The 18,672-nt window shown below is 37.8% G+C and overlaps 1 protein-coding gene across 3 annotated transcripts in view; it reads right to left on the bottom strand.

Annotated features, from left to right (window-relative positions):
• Positions 1-18,414, bottom strand: part of AKAP11 (A-kinase anchoring protein 11) — a 42,845-nt gene extending 24,431 nt beyond the window's left edge. For all 3 annotated transcript variants that reach the window (XM_065649415.1, XM_065649424.1, XM_065649433.1), the window contains exons 1-6: positions 18,326-18,414; positions 12,882-12,989; positions 6,658-6,774; positions 3,126-3,173; positions 1,553-1,687; positions 296-560 (exon numbers count right to left, since the gene is read on the bottom strand). In XM_065649415.1, the coding sequence (XP_065505487.1) occupies positions 296-560; positions 1,553-1,687; positions 3,126-3,173; positions 6,658-6,774; positions 12,882-12,941 (625 nt within the window). In that variant the 5' untranslated portion in view covers positions 12,942-12,989; positions 18,326-18,414. The remainder of the gene's footprint in view (positions 1-295; positions 561-1,552; positions 1,688-3,125; positions 3,174-6,657; positions 6,775-12,881; positions 12,990-18,325) is intronic.
• Between the last annotated feature and the right edge of the window lie 258 nt (positions 18,415-18,672).

Below are 18,672 nucleotides of genomic sequence, written 5' to 3'. Positions count from 1 at the left end.
TAAACGTGTTACACTAATCTTATCACTGACAAATTCAAGTATTTTTTAACACACAAAGTGAAACAAGATTCTATTTGATCTGCATCTGACACTGAGATTAGAATCTTTGGTTTATGTGGTGATAAACTGCTGCAAAAAGAAGAAAAAAAAAGTTTTCATTTGCATAATATACTTTTACAAAACATGATGAATGTAAAAAAAAATACTATTTATTAACATTTACTTTCTCATTAAATACTCACGGCATACATTTCAAATAACAATTTCTACAAGTCAACGGTATGCAAGAACTTACCAGCACTTTGTATCTTCGAGGGCTCATCTTCATCTAAGTGTTCAAAAGCAGTGACAAAATCATCCTCAATTGAAGAAACTGACTGATTGGTGTCATCATCTTCTCCATGAGATGTCTCTATTTGATGTTTTTGTGATGAGTTTATTTCCACTGCATACCTTATGCCTGTGGTATACTTGCTCAGCAAGGTAAATATATAATCAACTTTGAGCCTTGGGAATGAAGGAGACAGTCTCATCACACAGAACACTTCAGGAAGTTGATTCTTGAAAAAGAGAGCAACAAGAAAACAAACGTAACAACCTTGGAATGATTTCAACTGTCAGGAGTAACAAGGGATTCCTTCAATGCATTTTTATGAACAGTAAACAATTTGCAAATATTTTAAAGATAAGAAAATGAATGGAACAGTCTGTGTAGAGTGATAGTTAGAATCACTCATTTTCTTAACTTCTCCATTCTGAATAAATCATTGCAGCAAAACAAACGAAAAAGGTTGTGTAATAGAACCCCGACAATATGTACTCAAGAATCTACTAAAAAATGTACATTAAAAACCTGTAGAGGAAGACAGTATTTCAAAGTAGGTTTATGCTGAATGGTATTTCAGTTTATAGGTTACTCATTTCTTCAAGGTATTTATTACCTTATATGCCACATAATTAGATTTCACATGCATGATTAGTCAATCTGGCTTTAAGAAGTTTGCTTTAACAACTCTTATAATTGGAAATAATATAATTAACAACAACAACATAATGTAACAATATTGGAAATAAAAATAATGGAAATTAACATAACCATAAATAATTTTTTAATAAGAAAAGAGCCCACTGAGTTTTATGAACATCTGACATTCTCATGATTTTTGGCACCTCTGCTTCAAGAAGAAAAGTCTGCAGAGGATGAAAGCTATAGGTAAATTTGAGCAGAGCTAGGTAACTTGACAAGTTTTGTCTTCTTCCCAAATTGGCATTGAAAAGGACTATAGTCTAGCAGAAGCATGAGATCAACACCATAATTAAATATTTGTTGAATATTTTCCATTAATAATGCAGCACTTTAAAGCACCAAGTTTATTTTGAGATTTTTCTAACATTCACTTTAAAGAAACCACTGAAACATAACATTAATACTACCGTGGCTAAGATGGCCCAAAACCACACGCAAGACGAGGTGTGGTATGACTAAACTCTTTATGAGGCCAAATATAATGCTTCTGTAATTAACACATGCAAGATGACACAAAATGTTTACCTGCTGTTTCATGACGTAAGGTTTTGCCAAGGTTTTCTTTACATCTTTTAGAAATAACACCTCATTTTCTTTCAGTTTGAACAACTGGAGCGATTTCAGAATATCTGGGAGCTCTACAGAAACAGCTGCCAACTCCTGATTTAAATATACAAACACATTGAGAATACAAAGGGGAAAAATAAGAAGTAAATGGTAACGGTTGTGATCTTATATGCCCCCTAAATACTAACAGCTGCTAAATTTGATAAAGCTTCTCTTTTCCTCTCATATTTCTTGCCCCATTCCCCACTTATTCTCTTCAACTATGGTGTAAAGCTTGTGTAAACAAGCTTTAATTCAGTCCACGCTCATCTCCAGCTCACTGTTCTGGCAAAAGATGAAATTCCACAGTTTCTCAGGGGCCCGAAGGGGCTTAAAAGTCACAAAGGTGAATCTTGTAAGCACTGAAACACAGCTGCACATCCTACAAGGTACACAACTACAAAGACTGAACTTAGCAAACAATGTTTTTTAATGGATCTCTGCATGCTCTTAGTGTTTTAGCTCACTCTTACACAATCAGGGACAAGGCACTTCTTTAAGCATACTCTTGGAAAGCTTTTGGATTTTCCTAATATAGAAAAGGCCTATGAAAGATTTATGATTTTTTTTAAACAATCTAAACACTACTGATTCATATGGTACAAAGCAAGTCCCCGTAAACATGATCCAACCCAACTTTTTCTAAATGTCATCTAACTCTAGACAATCAAACAGTTCTTACCCATACTTGAAATAACGTCTAGCACTATAATCATTTGATTAATTAGCAACATTGATACAACTTTGAACACAAATGGATTGAGAGTTTCTGGTTTTCATTTTTAAACATAAGAAAACTACTACAGTAATTCTGTCTACCAAGATCTAGACAGACTAGAGATGTGGAGTTGCACTGTAAACACGTGTAAGTTGCATGCGAAGATTAAATACTTCTTAAAATGCCATGGCACAACCCCACTATTTTGCTACACTTCCCCTTTTAAAATAACGTTTCCTCATCTAATTCTCCAGAATAGCATCTTGAGGCATAAACATAATACGAACTCCTGGTCCCACACCAGCAATTCACAGCTAGCAGTCAACTGATTAAAGTTTTAGCTTTGCAGATGACAATTGCCCCGTATTAATAAGTATAACTCTACTAAAGAGAAGGTTACAAATGAAAATACTTATACACACATTTAAAAACAAACAAAAAACCCCCACCAAACAAAAAACCTAACCCCCCAAAAAGAACCCACACAAAACAAATTTCCCTGCCCCTACCAATTTAGGTTATTGCAGACCACTCCAATACAAAGACTGGCTCAGGTGGTATTTTAAATATATATAAAACACTGATGGTCATACTAAAATAATTATTTTTCAGCCTTTCAGTGATACTAAAAACTTGAGGTTTTAAATGCTCAAGGTACACATATTTCATTTCTCAAACACCAGAATTCCTCCATCTAAAAAAAACTTATGTACTACTTAGAAGAAATCACCAGTGCTAAAGAACATTTTCCAATAGAGATACATACATACATACCTGCAAAGGAGCAGTACTCATCTCTTCAGCAAAACCTATAAATGTAACCTGTAAAATAAATACATGAACATAGTGAAGTACAGAAAACCCTTTTTGTTTTCTGCAGATACTTGAGTTAAAAATTCAGCAAGCTTTACCATAAAGCTTCATTCTACTGCCATGAAAACCACACCTTAGGTTAGCATAGCTTGCACCAACAGTAGCACATCGGTGTTCACCTGTCCTTGCTTCAAGCTAGATACATATAAGACAGTTCCAGTCTGAAATCTGTCCACGTTAACTAATTGTAATGCATTTGGATATACTGAAGAGTGCATAATGCCAACACATTATACAATTTACCATGTAAATTGATTAGCCTAAGGCAAGACCACAACAGATTACTTAAGCCACATGTTATCATGTTGTCAGGCTGTCAGGCTCAGGAACCTGGAATATGCCAGAAACGTCAGCTTTACCTCACGTTTCTGTGCTTGTGGACAGGACAGATTTTATTACATATTCTCCCTCTCTTCTGTCCACAGCTGTCTTGTATTGTTCAACACAAACAGACCAAAGGGAGTCAGTATATTGTCTTACCTTCATTCCTCAGTGTCAGACCTATTTTACATCCACTACTCAAACTTTGTTTCAAATGTCATTTAGTATAGTATAGTATTTAGTATCTCCCTAATAACAAATAAGAAATGTATCTGCATGCTCAAAAAAAAAATCTCAAAGCATTTATTTTCAAACAAGGTTGTAAGAAAATAAATTCTGCTTCTATTTTGTAGATATGGAATAATGCACAAAGATTAAATACTTCCACGGACGTTTGGTCTTAAGTTTGATATGGCTTGGATTCAATTATTTCAGAACACTATACAATATATTGAATTTTATGTATTAAAGTCACAGCCCACACTAAATTTGTAGCAGCTACTCCCTCTTACTGTAAGGTAGTCAGTCAGTTCTCAAGTTTAAAAATAGTAAAGAACATCACTATGTTTATAATCACTTATTATTGACTAGTTCAGCTATCTACTTGTGCATACATGGACTATATGACAGGGATAAATCTAGAATACAAAATGGCTGAAAAAAATTTCTGGTTTGAACTGTATTTGAGTTTTGAATATATTCTTTCAATGTGTGACCAGAGAAAAACTCCAAACTTTATTTTAAAATTAAATCATATTAAAATATTAAAAATGCTGACTTGTTTATTTCAGGAGGTCTCATGCTGGGAAGCTAGTATGCACTCAGAAAAGATCTTCCTGTTTACATGCACTTATCCTTATTTCAGTTATGGAAAAATTATAAATGAAACAATGCTGCACAGTAGCATTCCGAATAGTTTCAGACAAATTACAGGTCTCCAGCACTGTATTCACTGTGCTAACTATGAAACAATCTTGTTTGAGCAACGTACCCTTCAACTCCTACATCTTTTCTTCAACTCCTGAATCTTTTATCTGTACAATATTTGCAAGACACCTTTCAAGTTCTACATCTTTTTATCTGTACAGTACCTACAATATGAACTTAATTCCTCCACAGAAGAGGCGAAATACCAAACAATTTAAAGAACTTGGAAAAAAGCTCAAGTTATCTGAAGAACATTCTGGGAGGCTTTAGGGTTGGTTGCTGTCGTGGATTTTGGTAGTGTGGTTTTGTGGTTTGTTTTTTTTTTTTCCCATGGATGTTTGCTCTTTTGTCTTCTAACGTGTCCCTTCCTCCTCCTCAAGATAATGATTCCAACCCTCTCCTTCTCCCATAGGATAACTCATTGTGTAAGACAGGGCAGGAGTTATAGCTTCACACATACGAAGGCCAACTATTCCATACTTGTATTGATGGGTCAGCAGACCACTGTCAAAGAGACCACACCACTGCCAACTCTGCCTATTTTTGCCTCAACGACAACACCAATTTGGATTTCTTTTTTGTGCCCAAACTCCAGTCTTCACAGAAAAATAATCACCTTTTCACAGACCGCAAACATGCCTGAAATTAGTACATCAGTACGAAAGTTGTTGGGAAGTAGGCCAGGGAGACAGAAAGGCCAACAGTCGGTAACACAAGCTTTTTCTTTAAACTAAAAATAGTGTATGAGATACTGTATTTGAAGGTTTTCATAACCCATGGGTAAAGAGGAAATTAATTTAAAAGATATAGGAAAACTAAATTCTGTTTTTTGCAAGTCTGAGTAATTACCTACCTTTGCAGTCCTAATAACGTTCTTCTAGTGTTAGTCTGCATACAGCTGTCATTCTCTATATTTTTATAAGAAAAAAAGCTGTTCCGTGGCAGGATATTGACCTTCTTACATTTCAACCATAGGGCCCTTGATTGCTTGAGCTAATAAGGTAACTAAATATAGTCAGCTATCCTTCTCCATAGGGACCATCATTACAGGCATATAAAACACATTGCCAGCTATTTGCCAGGTATTTGCTACAAGAGAAAAAAAAGGGGGGAGGAGGGCAGAGTTTGAAGGGTTTTGTAGATTCTAGAGCATAGTCCATCTGAACAGACGCAGACAAATTTTTGCCCATTCCTCCACTGCTTAACTCTTCTTCCTTACCTCTAATCTGCCACAGCTCTTAATCTTTCACAAATTCAGCTTCTTGCCTGCTCCCCAAATGTTTCATACAGTCACAACCTCAACATCCAGCCAGTCCCAAAACCCACAGTGATATCTAGGCAATCATAGGTCATTTCTGCTGGGCACACAATTTGCTTCTTCCCTTCCTCCTGCTACTCCTTACCCAATTATCAGTCTTCTCTAATCACTTCCTGAGTCTTTTTTGCTTCATTTCCCCTTCTCTCAGCTCAGGTCACCGTCTCCTTCTCTAAGCTCCTTGTCAGGACTGTCAACTACCACTTAGTAGTCTTCAAAAACACTTAATATGAGATACATGGTACACACTGCCTCTTACGTTTTTCTTTTCCCTTTGGAGAAGCTGCTGTTAGTTTTGTAACTCTAACAGCTTTAGCCATTCGCCCTAACAGCTTGCCTAGATTTACTTAGACAGTCCTGCATTCTGTCCAGGTCTACTTCTCAGACCTTGCCCAGCTTTTGGCACATCTGTATTAATGTAAAAGAAGTCCAGATTTGCAATGTTGAGGCTTCAGCTTTTAATGCTGAGCACAGGGCAAACAAGAGCAATCACTTTACCTTTTATCTTCAGACCTGACTCAAAATGTTCTGCTACTTGTTTAGATATCATCCACTCAACCTGGATCACAGGAGTGCTCACAAATCCAGTACACCCAGTTATACACTTCTTACAAAATCATGTATCTACAAATTTTGCTTTTTTTGATTTCACAAATCCTACAAAGCAGAGAAATATAATCTTGAAATGTCACAGCCCTTTTCAAGACTATAGTAACTGAATTCAAGAAAGACAATAGGGGGTACAGATTTCATGGCCAGTAACTTGCAGCATTGTTCCCATTTACTGTCCTGCAACTTCCCATACTCCTTCAAGGTAAATAATATTTTCATAGCCGTAAAATATATAAAAATGGTCCTGTTATGCCAAACCTCAATAAGATTATCTTGTTCTTCCCGATTTAGACATTCCTCTGCTGATACATTGCATAATTCTTTTCTGCTGTGTAGCAGTGACTTCATAGAGTGCAGTACACCTTCACCGAAACTCTGAAAAACAACGAGTAAAAAATATAAGACAAAAAAGATGCATTTTCAGTTTTGTATACACGGTTCATGCATCTATCTCCTGCCTCACATAGGTTTCCCTACTTTAAGTACTATTTCCAACTAATTCGTATATAAATGACCAAGTCTGAAGTTTAAATTTACTTCAGGACACGGAACTGAAACACATAAATTGTCTTCTTCAAGCAATACTTTAATTCCAAAGGAAGCTGACCATTCTGTATTAGGAAAAAAAAAGTGAGAACATGCAGATTTGGAAAAAAGAAACAGATAAATCCAAGCCCCATCTATTCCTTGCATCAAAGCCTGCATACAGAACTTTTCCATTTTTCTTTCCTTAAAAGGGATGAAGAGTAAATTTAGCCAAGAAAAGTAATGGAGGTGGCTTCAAAACTCAGAGAGGAAGAAAACAAACAAACAAACCAACCCACCCAAGAAAATCCACACACATTCTCCTTTCCAATTCCTTGAAGACTACGAAACGACTGTAACTTAATTCCATGTAAATACTTCTTGTAAGATTTCTTATATTTACACTTACGGTGACACACAAGCACCCATAGATGGCTAAAAAGGCTTAAGAATCTAAGACTTTCTCCCAGTGTAATAAAGTGCAACAAAACAAAAGAATTATCATCACTGGTATCTGAAGTCAAATATAAGACGACAGAACAACAAAAACTGTTTTGCTCAGCTTGTAAAAAAAACATCATCTCAATTGTTTTAGGAAGTTAGCAGCCTTTTTTTTTTTGTCATCTTCTCTAGCAAGTGGCAAGGTTAAAAAGAAAAATAAGATCATGATATGGTTATAAATTGTTACTCCAGTTATTTATTCTCTACACGACTGCCCTGTTAAAAATGAAGTGAAAAATCCGTGTGACCAACTTATGACAAGTTATTTCAAATTTGCATAGCTTCTTAAACAATAGCAGAAGTGCTAGACAGCCAAACTTAGTAAGAGAATGTTTTGCATTTATGATACTCCCACAGCAAAAACAATCCCTTTATGGTAAAAACTGATCCTACATATCACAGTTAAACCTCAATAATTTTTTTTTTCCCCCTGTAGAAAAAAATGGTATCAAGCACTACTACATGGGAAGCCAGATTATTACAGCATGGCCAGTGTCATCATACTGTGCTCATTAGGAAAGCGTTCCTAGAATGGATAAAAGCAAAATATAAACTTCACTTCACAATCCTTGAAATTACCAAAATGTATTTCAGAATGTTAGCAAACAAGGCTCAGACTGCCACCCAGACGGCCAAGGCCAAGTGACTTTAAAGCAGTCAAAACAGTCATTTTTATGGAAAAGTAACATCTGAACTATTTTAAAATGCATTTAAAGCAATTATTGGGTCATATGAAAAAAATTAATGAACTGTTCATTTAATTTCTACTCTCATCTATCCCTTTGTCCCCATATGTTCAGTTGCTATTTACTTCCCCACTTTAGCAATACATCTTTGTACTTTCTGAAGTATGCTAACACTGCCTTTCTCTTTGAATCTCTGTATCAACCAGATTTACAGGTGGCAGCAATACTAATATTGCTCAAAGACTCTCGCAGTAATTCCCCCATTCACCTCATACAAAAGTAATTTCTGAAGTCAAGTGCACCTGTTGAAATGTCTCATTTTCAGCTTCTACAATAACTTCAGTCACAGCACTCAAAATAGTAATTTTTTAAAAAGTTACACAATGTAACCTGCTAATTTTCTGCAGACCAACAGTGACCCAGTTTGAGAAGGGCTTATCATTATTGTCTAGTAGTTAGCTTTTCTAAGGCTACAAACTACTACATATACTTCATTTATAAGCATGTATTTTTCCCTAGTTTAACATCCTGAAATAAAAACCTGGATGGATAACTAGTAGAGGAGTATGGTATTAGCAGCTACTATAGTTAAGGTGAAAGAAAATTCAAGATTTTGGAGAATACAAAGTTGAAGTAGGAGAATAAAGATGCAACAACTGGAAAAAATCTCCTTCAGGTCTGGAAGAACCAGCACACAAGACTATATGTAGGTCTGGGAGCACACTGATGGTGGCACTATGTAATTGAAGAGATAAAATAACCACATTTTAAAAAGGAGTAAGGAAGTGATGCATGTTTTTAAGATTATATTAATGAATATGGAAAAGAATAAACACGGAAAGAACAAAAAAATTAACTGGCACAATATATACATAGGGAAAAGATCTCATCTGTTTAGACTTAGGGCAACAAAGATGATTAAGGGAGTGGAGCATCTCCCTTATGAGGAAAGGCTGAGGGAGCTGGGTCTCTTTAGCTTGGAGCAGAGGAGACTGAGGGGTGACCTCATTAATGTTTATAAATATGTAAAGGGTGAGTGTCACGAGGATGGAGCCAGGCTCTTCTTAGCAACAACCAAGAGTAAGACAAGGGGTAATGGGTTCAAGCTGGAACACAAGAGGTTCCACTTAAATTTGAGAAGAAACTTCTTCACAGTGAGGGTGACAGAGCACTGGAACAGGCTGCCCAGGGAGGTTGTGGATTCTCCTTCTCTGGAGACATTCAAAACCCGCCTGGACGCCTTCCTGTGTAACCCCATCTGGGTGTTCCTGCTCCGGCAGGGGAATTGGACTAGATGATCTTTTGAGGTACCTTCCAATCCCTAACATTCTGTGATTCTATAGATTGTTTACACTGAAATATATGAGGAGTTAACAAAACCAGAAAAAGAGTTTACTAAAAGAGCTGTTTCTGGAAAAGAAGAATTTGCCTGAATGGAGTCAGCAAAAGGATTTTTTTGAGGATATAGTAGACATAGGTCAATAACCAACTTCCACAAAATTTATTGTGAGACTGAAGTCAAGCACCATCATAATTAATAAATGTAATGGGAGAGAAAAAAGTAAATATGTAGATTAAATCTGATAATTCAAAGTAAGTAGGTGTCATCAGTTAAGAGGAAGAATAGCATATCACACGGGAAGAACATGTTCAACATAAGAATATTTAAAATGCAACCGTATTAAGTACAAAGTTACATCCTTAGAAACTAAAAGCAAGCCTTAAAATAGAATTGCAAATTCACAAGCTGGGAAATAAGAGACCTGAGGTGACTCCTTGATCATAGTATAGTACTTAATGGTCAGTACGATACAGCACTGAAAACAGCAAACATGACCCTAATATATGCATCCTTTAGGGAGAGACTGACATCATCAGAGTCACTGAGAAGGACATTCGGTGTAATTGCACATACAATATCATCCACATGTAAAAAGCAGATTAACTCACAACAAGCACGGAAAGTAGGACTACGAAGGATAATCACTGGAATGCAGAAGCTTTCATACAAAAGCAGACTAAAACCTTAGTTTACACAGCTTCCAAAAACAAAGGCTAACCGAGGACAGATCACCAACTATAAAAACATCACAAGGGTGAACATCAGTGAAAGAAAAAACTGTTTAAGCTGACATCCATGGGCAAACAGGTATAGATATGCTGTGAATAGCTTCAGATTGCAATTCATAAGATTCTTAGCTATTACAGCAGCATGGTTCAAAATACCTGAAAACAACAGTAGGTTTGGGGTTTCTTTTTAATCTCCCCTCATTAATTGTGAGACTATATTTAATACCTTTTTCATATCCTTATCGAAATTGTGCTTGCAAGAGCAAAGGACTGGACTCAATTTCAGATAAATCCTCCTATCCAACAGATAATGAAAGCACATTCTCTCACAACCCCAGTCTAGGAGACACCCAACTACATTAAAAACTGAAAACCACCAAGTCCCTGAGACTTTTAGCTCCATTTAGGTAAGGACAAAAGGTCAACTTCAAGAAAAGAATGTAATTTGGTTTTATAAACAGTACAACTCATTCCAATATATCTCCACATATGAGAAAAAAATCCCAGGCAATCTATAAAGCCCTCCTTGCTTGGTGTGTATACTCCTTCCTCACAGAAATTTGGAAGTCACATGTCTGGCAAGAAAGTCTATTTCAATAGTGAGCACAGATTTTGAACTTAATAACTCGTACTAGGGTAAAACCACAAATATCCTCAAATGTGTGCACAGTGAAACAGACCTAACACTGAAAATCCCTCTCATGCCTCTAGCTCAAATGAGCAATTCAAAGTTTTGCATTGTCCCCTATGTGGTCAGCAAATCAAGAAGTCATTATTTATGGATCCTTCATAGTACACTGGAGGTAATTCTATACTAATCAGTCTCATGAACTATTTTAAACAACTGCTCTCTAACACTTCAAACAACCCACAAACCTGTAAGATGCCACAATTAGCAGAGAAGTTAAGTCCAGTGCTGGAAAGTCATGTCTACTCTGCTGTTAAGTAACAGAACAGCTCTTTCTGATTTCATGTGCTGTAAGATTTAAACGGACTCAATATTCTAAAGTCCTTTTGTAAAAATGTAAATGTAGGCTTTAAATTGTGCATACCATAACCATGCACTAACTTTTAAGAGCTACTGCAACAATTCCTGTTCAGTATTACAAAGTGGACCTGAATCAGACCACGAACTGTGAATCAACAGAAGATAAAACATAGTGTGATTCTGACCATCCTACTGCCTGGCTCTGTGAGAAAGAATTAAAGTTCCACACTATAAGTAGCCACTCCTCAGGGAAGAAACAAGAGGAGGCACCTATAGAACAAAACATTGGAGTCTGGCTGTATGAAAGTGTATAATTTTGAGACACCTGAGAAGGGTCAAATTCATGTTCCCTAGAACCACGCAGTCCAGAAGGCTTGATGGCATTAATAGAGCAATTCACAGAGCTAATATTTTAGCCAAACATTAGAATCAGTGAGGAATCACTGGTCACTGTTGTTATAAGAAAGATGTTTCTGCAATCCAAAGGCCTGAAAACCTAGGGGCGTGCTGATTTGTTTGTTTTGGTTTTTTAAACTGAAGAGAAAAAAAAATGAAAAGTCCTTTAAAATACACTTTATGTTCAGGTTAGGAATGCAAAATTACTTGACTGTAGTTTAAGAACTCTGTTTCAGCTGGAGATTTCTCATAAACCCATAGAAGTTTTTATAACATGTATCTTAAAGTGAAAGAATAACATCTGCAATTATAATACAAACTGCTTAACATATGGCAGTTAAAATTTCATATCAGGCCCTGGCACAAATGATGTGCCTGGCAGCCCCATAATGCTTACCTTTGCCTTCAAACAGTTTCTACAGGACTTACACCACAGACGGTTTCTTTAAAACAACAAAATCTGCTTATGGAATAGAAGAATGCAATTGCATGTGACAAGATACTTTCTTGCTCAGTTTCTTAAGCACTGCACACACTTGTAAGTACAGAATTTATTAGTAAACAGGAAAGACCTAGAAAAATACTCATCTGTATTCAATGATTATGACCGGATAAATAAATTTGTTCCTTCAGGAAAAATTGCAACTTTCATTTGAGCAAGTGCTTATAGAGGTTGCAAGAAAATTTCAGGGAAAGTATTTATGTTCTCCAAGCTAAAGTGATAAAATTTAAAAGAATAAGTAAATAAATACTGTAAAAAATATATATACACATAGTAAGTACTAGACATAAGTCATTTTTCACCAAGGCACTGCCTAGAAGTTCATGTAAACACAAGGATAAGCCAGTCAAGAAAACAAAATCTAAAGGTAAAGCTATCACAGTAAGTCCTAACACAGACTTTACAGAAAAGTTTTCGATTATTACATATAAACTTGAAAAATCTGTGCTCAAAATAATTTATACTCCAAGTTTGTTGGAAAATTTTAGTAAATAAATACATCGTGATTTCATCGTATCACCTTAAAACAAAAGGCAAACACTAAAGGCAAAAACATGCACTTCTTTCTTATATTATTCTGTTTCCTAGTTCAACTACGCCAAATATGCCAAAGCACAAAGCAAAGGCAGTTTCTTTGCCTCCATGCAATGATAGGTAACCAAATTTAAAACACATTAAAAAAAACCCAACAAAACCAAACCACCACCCCAAAAGCCCCAATCAAACCTACCAGTTCACTTGGTTCATTATTAGACTGTGGCAATAAAGATCAAAAAGCCCTCAAATATATATATATTTTAATGCAGATAATTACCTTTTTCACAGATATTCTTGGTTTTACACGATTTCCCTGAGTCCTGGCATACATATCCATGATGTTACCAATCTCAGTATTTGAAGAAAGAAGTCAGCTCAAAAATACCTACGAAAAACATTTATAGTTGATTATTTTATGTTTCCCGATTTAGTTTGAAAATGCAAGTAGACAAAACAAGAACCAATAAAAGCAATTAAGAAGCATTTTAAAACCAAGAAAGATTAAACAGCACACCATCCATAGTGATTGCTGCCTTTGAAAAAGTACTGCCTTAACAATTCTTAAAATGATGCACAAAATGCAAAATGTGCCTTACAGTTAGTTCAAACATTTTTCTTTAACTAGATTTCAAGGCTGCATTGGGGGGGCAACATTACATTAAATATTGTTTCACTATCGCTGATACTCTGGTGAAGTTTATCAGCAAATTCCTGTACCATGCAACGCACTGGAACTACCCTGCAACAATCTTGATAGGAAAATATATTAGTAATCCACTCAACCAACTGGCCCATTTATTTCTGTCAACCATAAGTGCTACAGAGCATCACATGTGACTCCTGCTTAGGCCAACATGTATCAACAATCTTGTTCTCTGGCACTGCTCTGGGCAGTCCTGTCTCTGCTCGCAAAACGCAGGGGACCAAAAACGCATTTACCAGAACTCTTACTTCACCAAAGTAGGTCAGAAGAGTCTCTGCTCAAGTCAGCTGCCCTTATGGATCTTTAGCCTCATTCTAACAAGAAGAACAAAATAAAATATAGCAATGAAATTAAAGTTTTTCAAGTTTCCCTGTTTAATCAGCAGCAACAAAAAGAATCAGAATAACCTAGTTTGTCTAGTTTGTTTCATTTATAATATTATATATATATCATAATAAATATATTATTATAATTAATATTATATATTTTATATTATAATAAATATAGGGTATTAATAAAGACAGAAAGCATGTGCTGGACTTTAAAGTTCTACAGAAGTTTTAATACTTCATCTTTTCCCATGGTCACACAATTTAGCCAGGAAAAGAACTCCTAGACTATCCAAAATAAACCAGGTAAGGAGCAAATGCTCATTAAAATGACAGCAAAATAAAAAATAAACACCAAAAAAAACAGAGTATAGGTCCTCCTTTGCACAACTAACTGGCTTGGTTTTCTCAGTCTCATCTCAAGCATATATTTAACCCTTATATGAGAAAGAAATCTTTACATGGGTTTGTTCTTAAGTAAATGTAATTTAAATAAGAAGATGAGTAGTGGCATCAAGTAATTGTATTCTTCATCTTTTCCCCCAGCACCTATAAAAGTAAAACCTCTTCAATAATATAGTAGCAAGATATTATTAGGTACATCTATTTGTATTCCACCTTGATTTTTGCTTTCCTTTATAAAGAGGAACTTGCTAGAACCTTAGAAAAAAATACACTATGTAAATAAACTGCGTCACTTTAATCTCTGGGGCACAGCATGTCTCTTAATAGGAGATATGAAGTTCGGAAAATTAAGACAATGACATAGAGTAGCTAGGTACATGTTAGACACATCATATATATTATATATAAATAAAATAAATACAAATAAAAAACTAAAATCATAGCAAATTTCTGTGGATGGTAGTTTAAAAAACATAATGATGCTTCTGTTGAGACTCATGTTTAAAACAAAAAAGCCACGAAACAGTATCAAGCAAGAAAAAGAAACCCACCTCACTTGTCCCTACTGCTCTATGTTCAATGGCTAATCCACACTGTTAATCTGATCCTATCAGGTAAATACTCTCAGACACATCCTTGTCCTAGAAAGAGCTAGCTAGTGGAAAAGCTGGTTTCTCACATAGGGTCAAATCAATAACCTGAGCTCTACATTTTTGGACTGATCGCTCCCTGCAGCAAAAGCCCAGCACAGCAAAATCACAGAGCTGATTTGATCACCACCTTAGTTTACACAGGTACAGTAGTCTAGAGTTACGCTGCCTTCAGGCAGAAGGTTAAGCGCTTTCCATCAGCTAGCAAACACTGGAGACCCAAGCGCGAACACAGAGCCACCTGCAGTGTCACCTACCTTCAGGAAATGAACAGTCTTGTAAATCACAGTACAAAGATGCTGGACAGAAACTGTACTGGTTTATCAACATAATACCATCACCATTTTGTCTTGCCTGTATCCTGTCCTTCAGTACTTGAATTATAGGGCTTCTCTCCACCACCTATAGCATCTCAGGTCTCCATCATCCATCTCGGAGAAACCTGAAGTGTCCCATTTGTCCAACAGTGCAACGCAACTTGAAAGTGTTCTTTTTAATGTATAGAACTATTATCCATTTTCAAAAGAACAATGGTCCAATAATCTGAGAAGTACTAAAACTTTTAAACTAACTGGAATGGAAGTGAAAGCACTGACAAACAAAAAAGCATGGAAATATCCCATTTCTTGTGTAAATAAAACCAACCATTTAAAATAATTTTTACTTCTGCATATTGCATTTGACTATTAAATTTAATTTCCTCCTACTCTAAACTCAAACTAAAGGGGGAATAAATGGCAGAAGTATCAGATGTAAGAGGAAGAAGACCATGTTACTTAATAACCGTCAGTGCACACCAAAAAATAAAGAAAAAAACCCCAAAATAACGGGAATAACTGATAAACACCCACACTAACTTTAACCATCTTGACCTTTCTAGCAAGTTGGATCACCTTAAATCCATTTTTCCAGTGACTCCTCAAGGAACACCTTTCTCACCAGACCATGTAATAAACATTTAGTTAGCTTTTCCGATCTTGTTTGAATGCACATAAGGAGCAAAATTACACAGCGAAATCAGCTTAAGGGAATCAAACAGGAATTTTGGCATGGATTTCACCTCTTTCTATAAATATATTCTATGCCTAAATTTATTAGAAGTCAGTGTGCATTGACAACCATTAGCTGACAGAAAGGAAGAACATTTATGTTTTGTTTGTAAAGTGAAAATGTGCTGAATAAATCTCTTAAATAGCTATATCGGCATACGTGTATCTCTGCACAGCTATGTTAAAGGCGTACAAGGACATGAGGAATTTGAACCAGATAGACAACAAACTTGAACTATACATAATATTTTCTTATTAAATTATATTTCCAATAAAATATTCTAGCTGAGGACAACAATACATCTATTATTATGTTTCAAGAACATATTTTTGCTGTAGTACTGTTACAAAGAAGAAATTTTTCTTTTCAAGCAAAAGTACTTTTTTTTTGTCTTCAACACAATGACCTGAAGCAACCAAAAGAACTTTGCTGATGATTTGCAAAAGTCAGGCTTAATCAAATACTGAGCTGTGAAAGACTAATTCCAAATATCAAATTTTAAAACACCTTAAAAACAATATGCACTCTTTTGTAACCTTAGCAGAACAATTGCTATTGAAAACCAAATGAAACAAGCCTACACAGACAAGCAGGCAGAATAGTCTAATGGATCCTTTTCTATTTCTCATTTCAAGTAATATATCACTTTCACTAATTGGGTTGGCATCTTGACAAATTCTGTTTTATAAAATAACAAGTTGTCTCTACCACAGACACATCCACACTAAAAAAGAGGGTGGACGGAGAGGGGAAATACATCTGTGTTGGTCAGCATTAATGACAATTACAAAAGGCTGAATTTTCTTTTTCTTGTTTGGTTCTAACTATTTTACATTGTGCTTTTGTTACATAGAGGCATGACATGAATACCAAGCTTCACCAATTTCAAAAGAATCCTTCATTTTCTCTGCCTAGATCATCATTAAAAATCATTGCCCTCACTTTCCCCTCAACTCCTGGGTCCGGATTCTCAAGTACAGCTTGAGAAAAAAATTACTACTCGTTATACTAGAAATATCCATTAGTCTAGATTTTGTGGTTTGTGCAATTAACTTCGAGTTTCTGTACTTTGTTGTGTGTTTTGTACATAACACAACTAAACCAATTCAGCTGGTGGTGTATTATTTTCTAAGCAGTGGCATTTCCTCACACAATCTTACTTCCTCTTAGAGAGAACTTCACCAGGGAATACCTTGTTTAGGAGGTACTTTTTTTTTTCAGATTATATCATAATAACAATTAACAGAAAGAGGAAATAATCCAATCTTTTTTATTATTTTTCCACAGAGTAAGACTCTCCACCATTATACTTCTTCAACTGCCAACAGATTCCAAAGAATCCCCAAAGGATAAGAAATTAAAAGGCATCACCTAGGATGGCATAATTCAATTACCATGCCTCAAAAAATCATCTTGCCTGCAGACCAAGAAACTCCCCTGGACAAACGAGGCCAAAAATTATTTTTTAAATACTTAATTTCTCAAGAATTAATTAATTATCAACAGTATCACTAAAGGGTAACTGTACAATTCTGAAATAATCTTGCAAATGTGAAGCACCTTAAGACTCTTCCCAAGTGTAATACGGATAAATTGAGCATATTCTGTTACCATTGATTTCAGTACCACTGATCTTTCCCAGATACAATAGAACTTTTTTTCCTCCCTGTCTCACTCTGGTAATATCTCAGGGCTTCGGCAAAAAGACTGATATTGCAATTATACTTCATAACTGCTCCCCACCCCGCTGGACTTCAGTCATAATTAAGAAAGCTCCTCAAAAGAGCCAAGAAAGTAAAGGAACAATACTCGTTGTTCCTCCTCCCTTCACGGAGAAAAAGGAATTGGGGGAGAACGTGGGGAGGGAGGGGGAGGAGACACTTTTAAAAAGCAAAACGTTGAGAACGGGATGAGCTTAACCCGTGCGTATCGAACACAAGCCAACCAACGCTGGAGGAAACGCGAACTTATTTACTCTCCGTGCATCACCATCGCAACCACAAGCCAGGCTGCAGCCAAGCCCCAGCCCACGGGGTCACCGGACCTCCCACCGAGGCGCCCCAGCCGCAGGCCCTCAGCGCAGGCCGCCGCGCCTACCGAGGGGCACCGCGGGCAGGAACCGGGGATGCTGCGAGCACCGCTCCGCGGGTCTCGGGGCCAAAGCGCCGCGTTAACCCCTGTGCCGCCCCCCCCGCCTCCCCCCGCTCCGTGGTTGTGGTCCAAGGGCGGCCGGCGCGGCGCGGCCGCGACCCGCGCCCTCTCCTCAGGTGTGTGCGCGCCGCCGCGGAGCACCCGCCGGGGCCGTGAGGGGCAGCGCTACGTCAGGCCACACCGAGCCCGCTGGGGAGGCGCCAGCAGCGCCTCCTCCCCGCGGCGAACGCCAGCGGGGGATGCTCTGCCCCTCCTCCGCCCCCCACCTGTGGGAGCGAGCCCCGCCTGACAGGCCGGGAGGCTGCGCGCCGCCCTCAGCGCTGCCCCCCGCCCCGCGCGGGGACGGAAGCGCCGGGCCCCTCGCCCCCGAGCAGAGCAGCGGGGGACGGTTGGGCGGGATGGGGGGGTAGGGAATAGAACGGGCGCCCCGTACCTGACTGACTCTCAGTAACCGACACCCGCAGCCATTTCACCGCCAAACGCAACGGAGCGAGCGAGCAACCAAGCGCCCGGCCCCGGCGCCGCCACCGCCGCGGCGCAGCGCCCTCCGCCGCCCCGCCCGCCCGCTCGGGCCCCGCCCCCGGCGCGCGGTGCCGCTCTCGCGACGCTTCCCACCAACCGCACCCCCCCGGCCCGCACGCCTCCGCAGGCAAGGGAGGGAGGCAGCGTCACGTGGTGGCTGCCGCCGCGCTCCCATTGGCAGGAACCAGAGGCCGTCCCGGAAGGGCAAGTGCAGAGTCTTGCAGCTGGGCAGGAACAACCCCAGGTTCCAGTACAGGT

Source organism: Caloenas nicobarica, chromosome 1 (assembly GCF_036013445.1).
Source record: "Caloenas nicobarica isolate bCalNic1 chromosome 1, bCalNic1.hap1, whole genome shotgun sequence".
Lineage (NCBI taxonomy): Eukaryota > Metazoa > Chordata > Aves > Columbiformes > Columbidae > Caloenas > Caloenas nicobarica.
This window is presented reverse-complemented; position numbering and strand designations above follow the sequence as displayed.